The 17,005-nt window shown below is 48.9% G+C and overlaps 1 protein-coding gene across 1 annotated transcript in view; it reads left to right on the top strand.

Moving 5' to 3' along the window:
• Positions 1-2,652: 2,652 nt before the first annotated feature.
• TMC5 (transmembrane channel like 5) overlaps positions 2,653-17,005 on the top strand; it is a 56,228-nt gene continuing 41,875 nt past the window's right edge. The window contains exons 1-8 of the mRNA XM_048494189.1: positions 2,653-2,787; positions 9,325-9,474; positions 10,596-10,798; positions 12,053-12,158; positions 12,439-12,546; positions 13,738-13,837; positions 14,656-14,743; positions 14,940-15,188. Coding sequence (XP_048350146.1) covers positions 12,477-12,546; positions 13,738-13,837; positions 14,656-14,743; positions 14,940-15,188 — 507 coding nt within the window. The 5' untranslated portion in view covers positions 2,653-2,787; positions 9,325-9,474; positions 10,596-10,798; positions 12,053-12,158; positions 12,439-12,476. The remainder of the gene's footprint in view (positions 2,788-9,324; positions 9,475-10,595; positions 10,799-12,052; positions 12,159-12,438; positions 12,547-13,737; positions 13,838-14,655; positions 14,744-14,939; positions 15,189-17,005) is intronic.

Below are 17,005 nucleotides of genomic sequence, written 5' to 3' on the forward strand. Positions count from 1 at the left end.
AGTAAAAACCAGTGGTGGGATTCAAATAATTTAACAACCGGTTCCGGTGGTGGGATTCAACTCATGTAACAACTGGTTGTTTACGAGCACCATTTTAACGACCGGTTCTGCCGAAGTGGTGTGAACCGGCTGAATCCCACCACTGAGCAAAACTCTTATTTGTAATGGCTTGTTCGTTTTTGCACGTGTGTAGCTACTGTTACAGGAAAAAGTTCCAAATCTGTGGGAAGTATGTACGCAGTAAACCTGCACGATTCATTCCCTGCAGCAGTAGTGACAACAAAATTGCAGTGACTAATGCAATAAATGCTTGAGGTAGTAAACTGTAGGTAGATGATGAAACTAGGTTTCCTGGTTTAGTCTGCCAGGTAAGTAGCACAGGTCATGTTTTTTTGGACATTGCAGTAGAAACATAGCAATTCTTAGCAATTCTTACTGGCTATACCAGGGGTCGGCAACCTTTACCACCCAAGGAGCCATTTGGACCCGTATTCCACGGCCCTGAAGATCCACCAAGCTGGAGAGGCGGCTCTGTGCCCTTCCACTCACCTTTCCTTCTAGTGCTGGGATGTGGAGGCGCCGGGCAAGGAAACCCCATCTGCCCGACAGAGCAGGCAGCTGCCTGCTCCGTGGGGCAGAGGGGGATGGCGTCTGCGGCCTGCCTGGTGCTGCCACCTCTCACGGTGTGGGAGGCAGCGGCACAGGGCACGGAAACCCCCTCTGACCGACGGAGCAGCCAGCCGCCTGCTCCGTGGGGCAGAGGGGGATGGCGTCTGCGGCCTGCAGGAGGCAGCGGCGCCAGGGAGGGAAACCCCCTCTGCCCCACGGAGCAGCCAGCCGCCTGCTCTGTGGGGCAGAGTGGGATGGCAGCTGCTCTGGAGGGACTCGCCCACGCTACCCTCCGACCTCCAGGGGTCAGAGGGCAGTGTGGGCATGTCCCCCCAACCCTCCAGAGCAGCGCTGGAAGGTGAGGTGAGGGGTTGTGAAAAGCTGCGCCCTCACGCACGGAGCCACCTCTGGTTCGGCCCCTCCACTCACCTTTCCTTCTAGCGCTGCTCTGAAGGGCTGGAGGGACATGCCCATACTACCCTCTGACCTCCAGGCCCCGCGGAGCTGCAGTATAAGGCTGAAAGAGCTGCATGCAGCTCCAGAGCCGTGGGTTGCAGACCCCTGGGCTATACTATTCTTTCTGACTAATGCTCCTCTTTGGCCCAAAAGTGGGCTGGGACTTGTGTGTACAAGATCCTTTCTTAGGACAATTCCTGCTTGTTCTCTCATTCTGGCATGAACGCAGTACCTGATTCCACAAGAAAACGCTTCCCACATCTCTGTTTATATAGCCTATCAGGAAATGTTTGCACTAGACAGGTGGCTATCTGCCCAAGTAAACCTTCAAGACTATAATACTTTTAAAAGTAACCCTAAATCAAAGATCCAAGTATTCCATACTCCCAAAGTTCGAATTGTTCTTTTGCCCCCAGTATTAGCTGGGAAAAAAAGAATTCTGAACCAAGTTATAATTCTTTCTGCCATCTCTGACAGACCACGGGTGCCACGGATCTAATAAATAATACTGTCCAGTTTATGTTCCAAAGCATAGAGTGCAGCTTTGCATCCAATACACATTCATAGAGGTATTTGTAGTTTTTGTCAGAAAACCTTTTCCCCCTTGAATTAGTTTTTTTAATTCTTGGATTAAATTTATGGTGGTTCACATTAAGAAGAAGAAGACTTTGGATTTATATCCCCCCTTTCTCTCCTGCAGGAGACTCAAAGGGGCTTACAATCTCCTTGCCCTTCCCCCCTCACAACAAACACCCTGGGAGGTGGGTGGGGCTGAGAGAGCTCCGAGAAGCTGTGGCTAGCCCAAGATCACCCAGCTGGCATGTGTGGGAGTGCACAGGCTAGCCTGAATTCCCCAGATAAGCCTTTACAGCTCAGGCGGCAGAGCTGAGAATCAAACCCGGTTCTTCCAGATTAGATACACGAGCTCTTAATCTCCTACGCCACTACGCCAAGTACACCGTCCTGTGGATTCAGAATTGGCTGATGTGGAGAAATATGAATAGCAAATTAACACCAGGGGCTACATGCTTTTGTTCCTTTGGGAGGCACATCAGTTAGCATCTGACCGTGAGCTGAAACATTGGCCGTGAACGAGTATGTAACAATGCCTATCGAACAGCCTATGAAAATAACCAGGGTGTACCTATCTACTGTGAATTCACTGCTGAATTGAGTGTGTGTGTTTTGTTTTGTGTGTGTGCTGACTTGTTTGTAACAAGTCACCCTAGTCCTGGCTGTGAAGGATGAACGAACAAGCAATTGTGCTCAAACAAACACAGTAAACACTCTAGAGAAAGTAAGTGCATCCAGGAAAGAGACAGAAAAATGCGCGGGGCGGGAGAACCTGGGAGAACTTTAGTCAGTCTTATCTCCGTGTGCCCTGGCTTTCTTTCAGGTTCGGAGACCTACAGAGAGTTCTGCCCGTACTCGTCCCTGTGTTTTGTGCTGCTATGGGACTCTAATTCTGAATTAATTTCCGGGAGTTCAAGCAGTTAGAGTGTCAGCACCTGCTGTTCTCTTAGCAGCGGGGAAGCTGCCTCCTCCCTTTCCCTTTGGGATCAGGTACCAGCCCCTTCCTGAGAAAGAAAAGGCAGCAAGAGGCTAAGGATTGTTTCAGCCGAGTGTTGACGTTCTGATATATGTTCCAGGCAAAACCGTATCCACCAGTTTGGAGCCTTGGAGGAGCCCTTGAACAGACTAATTCTGAAGCACATGGTCTTGGTAAGCACTGGAATCCTTTCTGTCAGCGGTCTTAAAAGGGATCTTCCTTCTTTCTCCCCTTCCCTTAGCTCTTCCCCTGTTGCAATGTCTGTTCCACCTGCCCTCCCATGATTTTAACCCCCATGCCTGCATTATTTCAGCCCCCCCTGTGCTTCCGTTCTGAAATTAAAATCATTCTGTTTCAAGCTTGCCTTGGAAAAACAGCTCCTTTCTCTGAACCTCTTCCTTGTTCTAGTCAGGAAAAGTTGTGTGACTTCTCTAATGTGTGTCTGCCCCAGAGGTCCTCAATGTGGTACCCATGTGCACCACAGTGATGGCATCTGCCCACACCTTTTCTGGTGTCAACCTGGTGTTTTGGGGAAGTGAGTGGTGCCAGGTGGGGCTTTTGCCCAGCATGGCTTTTGATCAGTTATTGGAGAGTTGATTGGCTGTGCCAACATTTGAAAAATGTTGCTTTGGCAGCAATCCCAATATGAATAAAGTTGCTTTGTCCAGAATGTTGGTTGATTATAGTGTTGAATCCTTACTGGGTGGTAGTGGATGAGTAGCTGAGCATCACTGGTTCTTCTTTCAAATACACTTGACTTAGCATGGACGGATCCTGCCTCAAGCTTGCTCTGCTGAGGGCTATTGGGTATGTTACACTCGTCTACATGTTGGTATCAAACGTCATGTATGAAACTGCTTTCTGCTGGGCGTGGAGCAGGCACAGTGATAAGCTAAATCATCGATGTTAAATTTTTGAACATGAGGAAAAACTGGCGGGGGGAGGGGCTGTTCCTTCAGGAGTCCCATTGGTTTTGCCCCCCTCGCTTGGGGAAAGGGAGGCATTTTAGTGTTTGTGGCGGGACACCCTTCTGTTCTTGGAGTTGCTCTTTTCCACTTGATTTCAAATGCCACCTTTGGACGTTTTGCCAATAAGGAAGTGAAAGCCACATATTGGACTGGCGGGGGAAACGTGATCTAGGAGAGCGGATTAATCATTGCTAATGTCAACACGACTTTACCAGGGTTCCTGAAAGGGGTAGGGATAATTTAAGGGGCTAAACAGGGTTCAATGAGTCTATAAAAGATAAATTGCGTGCAAACGAGGCCAGGATTTGAATGTGGGCCATGCTGGAGAGGAAAAGGGGAAGACCCCGCTTGGTTATGCTGACTGAAACTGGGCTTACATTACCACTGTAGATCGAAAGAAAAATAAGGATTTTAAAAGGTGTGTCACCTTTTCTTTTTCTTTAAAACTGTTGGTAGCAGCACCAGGGGCTTTGATTAGTGAAACTGAGCAAGGCTTAGTGGCTTGGGCAGAATCCTCCTTTCTGAATCATGGGTTTGTGCATGCACAGTTTACTTCATACGAACTGGCAAAGATCTGTGATCTCCATCCCATCTGTTCTGGGCCGTTAGCGTGGCCACTAGTAAGAACAAGTGATTTCCGACAGAAATTCCTGGCAGCCAGATTTTGAGAAAGGAATCTACAGCGTATTTTTATTTGATAAAAATGGGGGGAAATCTTTTGTTTGGTATTAACTTTAAAAGGTTAAAAACTGATATTCATTCCACGAGCTTTTAAAATTGTTTTTGGACTTGGTTGCTTATAATACAGTTATTCCGATTGTTGTCCATGGAAATGTTTTTCGCTGAATTGGTTAATCACCGTGTCTACATATCTGGTAGAGAGCAGGGACCATTTATGGGGTCAGATATCCCCGGGCTCATGTGGGGGGTGGAAAATGCCCCCCCCACTCCTCCTCCTTCCTCCTGGGTCCAAACACTGACTTCAAGACCTGGTGCAAAAAAAGCGTTGTTTGATCGTGGTGGGGGAGGGCGGTTGCCCATTGTTGTACATTTTCATGTTTAACAATCTGAAGAACTATATTATAAGCAACCTAGTTGCTTATGCACCAAGGTACATTTTCCCTAGATATGCCTCTGGTAGAGAGCCAGCATAGCGAGCACAGATGATCAAGTCCCCACTTTCAAATGGGAATTTTGACTTCATGCTTGTGATCTGGAATACGGGAAGAACACTCCAACTGTTGGCAAAAGTTGTCATTCACATCTGTAGGCAAATGAATGGGCCAGACACATGCTTTTCATCTGTCCCTCTGTCCTGGGTACGTTCTGCTTTCTGCTACCTGTCCAGATGTGGTACAGGCAGGAATACAGACTTGCCATCTGGATGAAAACTATGCCATTGTTGACTGTATATATCATATGGCAAATACAAACCTATCATAGGACAAATACAATAGACTATAACGCCATTTATTTCCACAGTTTTAACTGCATAAAATAATAGAGATTATGGCACTTTTCTTGACAAAACTTTGGGTTTCTCTTCTTGACTTCAGTCTCTGTACCCTGCAGCTATGCAAAGCAGCGTGTCGGGTGAAAAAGAGCAGCCATCCCACCCCAACAAATTGTGGCGTGGTTTCCTTATTGTTAGCATTGCAATAACAGAAGCCTTCCTCAAGTCTCGAGTTAGAATTATAGTTTGTTTTTATATTTCTCTTCCCTGTTCAAATAAATTTGCCAAGGAGCTCCTTGTAACTGATACAGCTCATTAAATTATCATCCAGTGCCAAGCAAGCCTCTGTCTCTATTTTACCTTTCCAGTTCAGGACGAATTAAAAAGCTGCGGAACCGCAAAATCATCTCAATGTTTTGGGCCTGAGGGCTCGAGCGGTTTGACTTGCTTGATGCAAAATCTTGTCATTGATGGTCCTGATCTGCCCTATTGTGGTGGGCCGTTTTATTTTCTACGAGCCCAGGCTAGAATTTGTACTGTGTAATAATACAAGATTGGATTACTATTTGATGGAATAATTCATTATGTCGGTTTGGTGTAGTGGTTAGAGTGTCAACTACTATCTGGGAGACTCGCATTCAAATCCTTACTCGGCCGTAGAAGCTCTCCGAATTATCTTGTGTCAGGCACTTTCTCAGTCTAACCCCGTGGTGGCGAACCTTTGGCACTCCAGATGTTATGGACTACAATTCCCATCAGCCCCTTCTGATGGGAATTGTAGTCCATAACATCTGGAGTGCCAAAGGTTCGCCACCACTGGTCTAACCAATATCACATCATAGAGTGAAAAGGGTGTTATAAACCCCTTTGGAGCCTCAGATGGGGAGGTTAGTAGGGTAGCAATGTCTTAATCAGGGGCTCCCGACCTTTTTGACCCTGTGTGTGTCTTTGGAATTGTGACCCACAAAATGGCTGTGACAGGAGGGGGCGACAGCAGTCGCCAAATGTCAGGGAGTGAGTTTATGTGTAACTCTACCTTTCAGGCAGAACCTCAGCTTAACAGGATATCTTTTAAAGTGAAAATATTGTTTCAAAAATATTTTCTTGCTCATGCACAACTTACCTTCAGTTACATAGTGAAGATGTATATTTTCTGCTACACTTTTGTCAGGGGAAAATAGGGGAGAGAAAACAGGAGGGTGTTTCCTGTAGCAATTCTTGAAGATTTCTTCTGAGTGGGTGACAAGAAGCCACTGTATGTGTGGGGTCCTTCATCATTTGCTAAGTTTTCTTTTCTTTTCCAGTGTTTGCAGGGAGGGTAATTGTTGAAGAACCGGGGAAGGAAAAACAGTTGTTGATGCTGTTGGGTTTCCTTCTAGCTCAGGGGTCGGCAACCTTTACCACCCAAAGAGCCATTTGGACCTGTTTTCCATGGCCCCGAAGATCTACCAAGCCACAGAGCCACCTCTGGTTCAGCCCCTCCACTCACCTTTCTTTCAGCACTGCTCTGGAGGGCTGGAGGGACACGCCCACACTACCCTCTGACCTCCAGGCCACGTGGAGCCGCAGTATAAGGCTGAAAGAGCCGCAGGTTGCAGACCCCTGTTCTAGCTGAACTTGGGGGAGAGACGGTGAATGAATGCCGAGCAAGCTGGCCTGGGTAGAGTCTAGTTGCACGCACCACACCTTTCCCTCCTGATACTCTTGGTATCGGAGTCCAATTTGCTTTTGTTGGCTGGTCAGCTAGGACATACCAAATTGCTTATTGCGGCTTTTGCTCCCAGCTGTTTCCTGAAGACAAGATCGCAGATAAGCAGCTTGGGTTTGTAATTATGAAATAAATTTCTGATCAACAGTAAAGTGACCTTTGTGCCTAGGTGTTTATACTCAGGTTAAATACCTATAGACTTTAATAGGCTTTGTTTGCTCTGTTCACTGAACAAATGCCAAATGTACAGGTATTTTGTGCACACTGTGGATTTCCTGATGTTTTCAGAGCAGGGTTGCCAGGTTCTCCCTGGCCAACAGTGGCAAATAAGGAAGTAGGATGATCAGATTCTGGTTAGGAAACTCCTGGAAGAAGAAGAAGAAGAGTTTGGATTTATATCCCCCCTTTCTCTCCTGTAGGAGACTCAAAGGGGCTTACAATCTCCTTGCCCTTCCCCCACAACAAACACCCTGCAAGGTCGGTGGGGCTGAGAGAGCTTCAAAGAACTGTGACTAGCCCAGCTGGCGTGTGTCGGAGTGCACAAGCAGATCTGGTTCCCCAGATAAGCCTCCACAGCTCAAGTGGCCGAGCGGGGAATCAAACCCTGTTCTCCAGATTAGAGTGCACCTCCTCTTGACCACGCTGACTCTCTACCCCACAAAGACCTCAGTGTCGTACTAAGTCATAGAGTCCACCCTAAGAGTGGCCATTTTCTCCAGGGGAAACTGATCTGTCGTCTGGAGATGAGTAGGGAATCCCCAGGTCCCACCTGGAGGCTGATATCCCTAGGATCATGGTGGAAAGAGTTGTTGTCGGTACCTCCCAGATGCAGCCCATGGAGGTGTTGGTCAGCATCCCATCAGCCCCTGCTGCACGGGCATGCAGCCAATTGGTTAAGAGCAGGGGCTGATGGGAATTGTAGTCCACGAACATCTGGAGTGCTATCAGTTTGCCAGGACCTCAGCCAGGTATGATGCCACAGAGTCCACCTTCCAAAGCAGCCATTTTCTCCAGGAAAACTGATCTCCGAAGCTGTAATTCTTTTTTTTAAATATATATATATATTTATATATTTATTTATTTATTTATTTATTATATAAAATATTTGCAATAATAACACACAAAATCATATTACAGCATGACAAATAGATCCATTTTCCATAGATTAACAAAGATAGTACTAGAGTACATTTATGTATCTAACATTAATCATTTCTACTCGCTCATCTTTCCGGCTCACTATATAACTAGCTTAACCATCTATTTGTCAATCATTCTACTGTGCTGCTATACTTATTTATTACTAATCTATCCCTATACTCTAACTGACTTCCCCTATTCTTTTTTCACTTCTCAGTTCTATTTGGATATCGATAAGCGTTTTCTTCAATACTAACACCCGTGGTCATCAACACATTTCTCATATTCATCCTAGCCAATTCCAGAGAAGATCAAACATATATATATATATATAATACAATTATTTGCTGTAGACATTATATTGCATATTTTTCCATTATATATAATTACAGAAGCTGTAATTCTGAGGGATTCCTTGGCCGCACCTGGTGACTGGCCTCCCCAGCTGTTCGGTGGCGCTTATGAGAGCAGAAAAGCAGGATGTAGATTCTGTAAAATAAAAATTACAATAGCTCAGCATGATAGACAGGTATTCAGGAGCTTGGTTGTGGAATAGCAGCCGACCCCATTTTTCAGTTAACCACAGGAATGTTAACAGGAAGAGTAACGGGAAGCTGCTGCCGAAAAGTTTTGAGCGGTTGTGGTCAGAAGTTAAACTGCCAAACTCTGAAAACTGGTTTTAATAACTTTCATTAAAGGGCACTTGTACAGAAGAACTGTCACACTCACCAGTCTAATTAACTGATGCGTCTTCATTCCATCTGTTGCAACCGAGTGGCTTTTGGGATGCTGTGTTCTAAGTTTGCCGCTATTACAGGCGCCTGGACTCGTTTATGCATTTGACTGGCCAGGAGTCCATGGAAACCATGCCCTACAAGGAGAGACTTAGGGACTGGGTATGTTTAGTTTGGTGAAGAGAAGGTGAACAAGTGACACGATAGCCATGTTTAGATATTTGAAGGGATGTCATCTTGGTGAGGGAGCAAGCTTGTTTTCTGCTGCTCCAGAGACTAGGACCAGGACTTATGGATTCAATATGAAGGAAAAGAGATTCCACTTAAGCATCAGGAAAAACTTCCTGACAGTCAGGGCTGTTCGACAGTGGGATGCACAGCACTACCTTGGAGTGTGGTGCAGTCTCCTTCTTTGGAGGTTTTTAAAGAGAGGCTGGATGGCCATCTGTCAGGAGTGCTTTGATTTTGTGTGTCTGCATTGCAGGGGATTGGACTTGATGGCCCTTGGGGTCTCTTCCAACTCCATGATTCTATAAGATAGTCCTAGAAATACAGCATACGATTAAGCTTTGGGTTAAACTTCATTTGGGACCAAATCCAGTTGTATTCGGTGGATTATAATCCTTTAAAAAAAGTGCATGGTCAAATGTACTGTACAAATACTCCACCCAGAACATTTGATTGAATGTCATTTCTTTTTAAAATAGATTTCAGAATGGAGACATCACTAATGAAAAACTGACGCACGCTGCCGGGTGAATTTCCAAATATTTGTCTTGCAAAATGGCTTTTCGCTATAATGACGGCCTTGACAACCCGGACTACCATGATTCTGAAACGCTGGAGCTTGACAGAGTGTAAGTATGACATTTAGCTTAGAAGACTACAGACAATTGCTGTTGTTGACTAACTGGAAAAATAACAATTCAGTCTGTAGAGTAAATCTAGAGAATCATTCTGGGTTTTGATCCAATTTATCAGTGCACACCAAGAGTGCACTTTGCGAAAGAAACCTAGGAAAAGTAGAATTTTGCTGAATGGGATTTGCCTCTGACTAGGTGGGTGTATGTTTTTTTGGGGGGAGGAGGGTTTAACGGTTGTTAAAATGTGATTTTATTATGTATGTTTTAATTTGTTAGCTGCCTTGGGGGTCTTTGTGAGGGCAGAAAGTTGGGATATAGACTTGGGCTGGTTCCGCATGGGCCAAAAACAGCAGTGTGAAAACGGTGTGAAAACAGTAGAAACCCTTTTACACAGTTTTAAACCCTTTTACACCGTTTTCACGCCGTTTTCACACTGCTGTTTTAGGCCCATGTGGAATCAGCCCTAGTTAAATCGATAGATGTACAGTAAGATGGATACTCTTTCCCTGCAGGAAGATATAGTGCTTTAAATGCTATACAGAATACCATTTTCAGTTTTGCTTATCGTTTTGGACAGTTGATTAAGCTTTTAGCAGCATAGTGACTTTTCAGTTTAAATCATCAGCTCCTGTTTACGCAAACAGAAGATCCAGTCTTACTATGATTTTACTTACAACTTTCAAACCAAGAAAGCAGACGGAGGGACTTACTATCTTGAATAATGTTCATGCTCAGCGGTTTAATGCAGGCATGCAGCCATGGATTTTTGTTGTTGTTCAAAATCAAGCTGCCGTTGGAAATATAGTTAATTCGGTTCTTATTGCATAACACCTAAAATTAAGGGGATAGAAATTACGCAGAAGGTGGTGCTACGAATTACCGAGACAACGGTTTCACATTTTCATTGTGTGTATGTTTTAACTTCACCCTAATAACAAAAAGTCAGCCCTAAACGCTGACATGTTACCTCTGTGGTGCTCAATTGTGTATATCATATTTGCAAAATGTTTTAATTTTTTTCTCAGTGACTTCCAGCACATGCAATTTAAAGTAACTACTGGATCAATTCCTTTTTGCCATAATAGTTGTTTCTCCTGCTTGTCCTTTTCATTTAGAAGATCTCGCCGGAGCACTTCTTCGCATCGCAACCCTTACGATTCCTCTCCTTACTATCCCTATGAAGATTATAATGGAGAAGGGCGGACTTCACCGGTGGAAACGCCTTTGGACTCTGTGCGGATTCCGTCTCCTGCCGAATACGGTTCAAGACCTTTTCCATTTGAGACATCTGATCCAAATCCATATGGCAATTCACACAGTATGTTTTTCACTCACGTGTATTTAAATTATAAGAATTACAGGCTCACTAAATACGAGACTTTAGAAATTCTGCCTAGATCCATGTTTTCCACTACTCCAAAATGTGCCTTAAGAACATAAGAACATAAGAACTAGCCTGCTGGATCAGACCAGAGTCTATCTAGTCCAGCACTCTGCTACTTGCAGTGGCCCACCAGGTGCCTTTGGGAGCTCACAGGCAGGAGGTGAAAGCAATGGCCTGAAGAACATAAGGAAGAGCCTGCTGGATCAGACCAGAGTCCATTTAGCCCAGCACTCTGCTGCTCGCAGTGGCCCACCAGGTGCCTTTGGGAGCTCACAGGCAGGAGGTGAAAGCAATGGCCTTAAGAACATAAGAAAGAGCCTTGCTGGATCAGACCAGAGTCCCTCTAGTCCAGCACTCTGCTACTTGCAGTGGCCCACCAGGTGCCTTTGGGAGCTCACAGGCAGGAGGTGAAAGCAATGGCCTTAAGAAGAAAGAGCCTGCTGGATCAGACCAGAGTCCATCTAATCCAGCTCTCTGCTACTCGCAGTGGCCCACCAGGTGCCTTGGGGAGCTCACATGCAGGAGGTGAAAGCAATGGCCTTCTGCTGCTGCTGCTCTTGAGCACCTGGTCTGCTAAGGCATTTGCAATCTGAGATCAAGGCAGATCAAGATCCAGTACGTTCTGACTCATATTTTATGTTGCTCTCAGGTGTGAGTGACTTTGCGAGGGATTGGAGGTGGGGGTAGAAATGGCAATGAGGGAATCAGCTGACCAAGTAGAGGTTATATCCAAGTTGTGCTGTCTACTTGACAACACTGGCACTGAGGACTGCATTGGAGAACCAGCATGGGGTACTGGTTAAGAGCAGGTGGATTCTAATCTGGAGAACCGGGTTTGATTCCCCACTCCTCCACCTGAGTGTCAGAGGCTTATCTGGTGAACCAGATATGTTTCTGCACTCCTACATTCCTGGTGGGTGACCTTGGGCTAGTCCCAGTTCTCTCAGGACTCTCTCAGCTGCACCTACCTCACAAGGTGTCTGTTGTGGGGAGAGGAAGGGAAAGGAGCTTGTAAGCCACCTTGAGTTTCCTTACAGGAGAGAAAGGTGGGGTATAAATCCAAACGCTTCTTCTTCTTATACAGTACAACCCATGTCATCTTCAGCCTTGTTATTCTTTCAAGAAACCTGCATTGTGTTGACTACAGCAAGAGCTGTGTATTCTGTACTCTGTTTCCCCCCTTTTCAGTTAATCCTTCATTTGAATATGAACCAGAATTTCCATATATGTTAGTTAACTTCCAAAGCATAATTTCGGATCGCTACGCATATATCCCCTGATACTTGTGATGGAGGTAAGATTGTATGGATGTAAATATCTTTCCCAGCAACGACAATACTGAGTTTTCGCTACAAAAACATTTGCAAAGAATGACTTTAAAATGTCATGTATATGATTAGAAATCTTTTCGTAAATAACATGCATTAGAAGAAGTGTTTCTTGGCCCCTGAGGAAGTGGGCATGAATGTTTTTGCTGGGATAAAATGTTGTGAGTTCCTCAAGAACCCTCTATCTTCAGCAATATCCTTACAAAGCTTTTAGACTCGTAAGAGATGCTCTGTTTAATTCCTCAGTTGGCAACATCCGGCGACGTAGCAGGCAAGAGGTGGACATGGCCTTCCTAGCGCCTTCTAGTCTGCGTCAGTTGGACCCAGGATATAATGAAGAGAAGCAGAAGCAAGGTGAATGAACGTTTCCTCTCCTTCCCCTTTATCTATTGAAGAGATATTACTGCCTCCCAGAAGTTCTTTGACACATTACTGCCTCCCAGAAGTTCTTTGGCACATGGGCATACATCTCTCAGGCCCCTTCCATACATGCAGAATAATGCACTTTCAATCCACTTTCGATGCACTTTGCAGGTGGATTTGACTGTGCAGAAGAGCCAAATCCACTTTCAAACAATTGTGAAAGTGGATTGAATGTGCATTATTCTGCATGTGCGGAAGGGGCCTCAAACCCAGCATGGGCTAGTGGTGGGCGGCCAGGGGCCCAATCCGCACTCCACCGTGAGTGCATGGAGCTGCCTGATATTGAATCAAACCATTGTGGACAATGTAGTCTGCTCAGGCTGGCAGTGGCTCTCCAGGGTCTCCCCAGTGGCTCTCCAGGGTCCAGGGACGGAATTATTTCCCATCACTTGCTGTCTGGCCTTTCCAATTTGAGATGCCTGGGGTTAAACCTATGAACGTTGGCATGCCAAGCTGCAACCCCTCCCACCATGAAGCCTGCCTGATGACCTTGGGCTAAACTCACAAACCTCACTGAGGATAGAGAGAAGAAAGGAAAAGAGGCTGCCCTCCTGACCTCATGAGAGGAAGCAGAACATACCAATGAACTGATTTGAAATGTGGCGAGAGTGTTGGTCAAATGATGCTTTCTGGGGCTGGTTGTGGTGGGTTTTCCGGGCTGTGTGGCCATGGTCTGGTAGATCTTGTTCCTATCGTTTTTCCAGCATCTGTGGCTGGCATCTTCAGAGGTGTATCACAGAGGGAAGTCTTGGGGGCAGAACTAGATAGGCACCAGCACCCAAACGGCGCATTCTAGAACAAAGACGGTCCAAGAAGTGGCAGATGAATTCTCAAATCTGGTGTCACCTTTATGGTTTTGCTCATAATTCATGTCCTTTTTTTGTCACATTTCACCTCCATTGTTGTTGTTTGTTGTCACCTAGAGGCATCTTTATCCCACCTTTCCTCTGGGTTGCTCAAGGCAACCACAGTTCTCTTCTACCCCCTCCCTCCTTGTCATTATCATATCTCTTAACTTTCCACTCCAATGTTAGTTTTCTCAGTTACATTCTGGAGAGGTTAGAGAACAGCCATATTACGTCATGCTACTACTTGCATGTTTTGCGGGGTTTCTTTATGCAGAAGAAAAGCTGATCCAAAGTCTTGCAAGCTTGTCATCCTGGGAAAGAATCAAAGCCATTCAGAAGATCCCCAAAAGCATGAAAGAAAAACGGGAGCTCAGGTAAAAGCACACGGCGTTCTGATCTTTGTAAGTGCTTCGGGCTTGCCTAGGTTGGAGAGGTTGACCTGTTTTGAAGTACACCTTTTAAAGCAGTCGGTCTTTATTCGCTCATCACCCAGCAGATACAAATAAAACACACTTTATGTTACAGTTTCAAGTAAAGCTTTTGAGAATTTTAAAAAAATGTAAGGTTGTATGTTCCTTTTGCAACCATTTAACCAACGTTTGCTGAGGTCCTGTCCCAGTGACTCCAGTCCTGGTATTGAACAATTTAAAAAGACACAAATCTTCATGCGTTCATTAATTAAATACAAAATAGTGGGACCTAACCAGGTTTTCCACAGGTAACCATCCCAAATAGCTCTTCTTGGGTGTGTGTGGGGGAGAGGATAGGAGACAAATTGGTTTTAAGTCAGAGGTCCCCATTATGGCACTCATGGTTCCTTTCCGGAGGTGTGCCAAATATTTTTAGATGTGGATAGGACCAGGTAGGGCTTTGCCTGGAAAGGATCTTCTCAAAGATCGTCTCTACCTGCCTGAAGGTAAACTGTGTGTATGCAAGAAAACTGGGGTTCTTCCTTGCTGCAGAGAAGAATGCGGAGAATGAATGGGAAAGGTGAATCTTGCTGATCTGACATAATGTATGCTCTCATCCACCCTTGCACGAGCATTTCCCTGCAGAGGTATTCTTAGGTTGCTGTTAAAGATCCTGTTGTGTGTGCTATAAGCAGAGAATGCGTTTGAGCTCAAGCAAGGGAACCTGGAAACTTCCAGTTAATTATGTGCGTAACATACACTACTTTTTGGCCACTTGACAGGAATCATGTTCTTATGGAACAAACAAAGACACGCAGCCGGGATGCTCAAATCAACTGTTGTGCCCAATGCTTCTACAACACCGCTTTGGTAAGTGTAGCACACACGATTTGCCTCAAGGAGTACAGTAAAATCCAGTGGCAATGTGGATTGAAAGTGCATTATTCTGTATGTGCGGAAGGGGCCAGAGTCTGCGAACTATTAAAGCAAAACAGAATCATTATCCGATCGTATGCTAACTAAAATGGGGGTTCCATGTTTTTGTCTCCTCCCGCTCCCCTTCTAGTCCTTTCGGCAGTTTAAAAACGGCTTGTCCGACTGCGTCCAGTTCTTCCAACGTTGGCAGAAGACTCTCAAGGTCATTGGTGGCAAATTTGGGACCGGCATCTGCTCTTACTTCGTTTTCCTCACATGGCTCCTGACGTTCAACATTTTCTCTTTCCTTGTGAACTTCAGCTTTATCACTATCCCTCAGCTCCTCGAAGCCAAAGCAAATAACCTGTCATTCACGGGACTGGAGTTTTTTACGGGAGCCGTAAGTGTGTGGTTTTCATCTTCTTTTTTGAAGAGCATCTTTTAAGGAGCAGCAGTGGCGTAGTGGTTAAGAACAGGTGTACTCTTATCTGGAGGAACTGGGCAGTGGTGGGATCCAAAAATTTTAGTAACAGGTTCCCATGGTGGTGGGATTCAAACAGTGGCATAGCGCCAATGGGGCTGGGCTGGGCACGACAGGGGCGTGGCCGGGCATTCTGGGGGTGGGGCACTGCTGGGTGGGGCATAGGCGTAATGCCCATTGGGCAACGTGGGCAGCTGCCCAGGGCATCAACTTGTGGGGGGCATCAAAATGCAGAGTTCATTTTTGGGTATTTTAGTGGTTTTCCATTTTTGGCCTGCAGGGGGCGCAGTTTTTAGGCTAGCGACACCAAATTGTCAGCGTATCATCAGGAGATTGTCCTTACAATACCCCCCAAGTTTGGTGAGGTTTGGTTCAGGGAGTCCAAAGTTATGGACTCCCAAAGGGGGTACACCTATCCCCATTGTTTCCAATAGGAGCTAATAGGAGATGGGGGCTACAGTTTTGAGGGTCCATAACTTTGACCCCCCTGAACCAAACTGCACCAAACCTGGGGGGTATCATCAGGGCAGTCTCCTGATGAGATCGTGAAAGTTTTTAGACTGTGCCTTCAGAAATGTGACCCCCCCCCCCCCGCCTACGCCCCCCCCCCCGCCCCAACCCGCCCCCCCCCGCCCCCCCCCCCCCCCCGTCCCCCCGCCCCCCCCCCCCCCCCCCCCCCCCCCCCCCTCCCCCCCACCCCCCCCCCCCCCCCCCCCCCCCCCCCCGCTCCCCCCCCCCCCCCCCCCCCCCCCCCCCCCCTCCCCCCCCCCCCCCCCCCCCCCCCCCCCCCCACCCCCCCCCCCCCCCACCCCCCCCCCCCCCCACCCCCCCCCCCCCCCACCCCCCCCCCCCCCCACCCCCCCCCCCCCCCACCCCCCCCCCCCCCCACCCCCCCCCCCCCCCACCCCCCCCCCCCCCCACCCCCCCCCCCCCCCACCCCCCCCCCCCCCCACCCCCCCCCCCCCCCACCCCCCCCCCCCCCCACCCCCCCCCCCCCCCACCCCCCCCCCCCCCCACCCCCCCCCCCCCCCACCCCCCCCCCCCCCCACCCCCCCCCCCCCCCACCCCCCCCCCCCCCCACCCCCCCCCCCCCCCACCCCCCCCCCCCCCCACCCCCCCCCCCCCCCACCCCCCCCCCCCCCCACCCCCCCCCCCCCCCACCCCCCCCCCCCCCCACCCCCCCCCCCCCCCACCCCCCCCCCCCCCCACCCCCCCCCCCCCCCACCCCCCCCCCCCCCCACCCCCCCCCCCCCCCACCCCCCCCCCCCCCCACCCCCCCCCCCCCCCACCCCCCCCCCCCCCCACCCCCCCCCCCCCCCACCCCCCCCCCCCCCCACCCCCCCCCCCCCCCACCCCCCCCCCCCCCCACCCCCCCCCCCCCCCACCCCCCCCCCCCCCCACCCCCCCCCCCCCCCACCCCCCCCCCCCCCCACCCCCCCCCCCCCCCACCCCCCCCCCCCCCCACCCCCCCCCCCCCCCACCCCCCCCCCCCCCCACCCCCCCCCCCCCCCACCCCCCCCCCCCCCCACCCCCCCCCCCCCCCACCCCCCCCCCCCCCCACCCCCCCCCCCCCCCACCCCCCCCCCCCCCCACCCCCCCCCCCCCCCACCCCCCCCCCCCCCCACCCCCCCCCCCCCCCACCCCCCCCCCCCCCCACCCCCCCCCCCCCCCACCCCCCCCCCCCCCCACCCCCCCCCCCCCCCACCCCCCCCCCCCCCCACCCCCCCCCCCCCCCA

This window comes from Sphaerodactylus townsendi, linkage group LG04 (genome assembly GCF_021028975.2).
Source record: "Sphaerodactylus townsendi isolate TG3544 linkage group LG04, MPM_Stown_v2.3, whole genome shotgun sequence".
NCBI classification, from domain to species: Eukaryota; Metazoa; Chordata; class Lepidosauria; order Squamata; family Sphaerodactylidae; genus Sphaerodactylus; species Sphaerodactylus townsendi.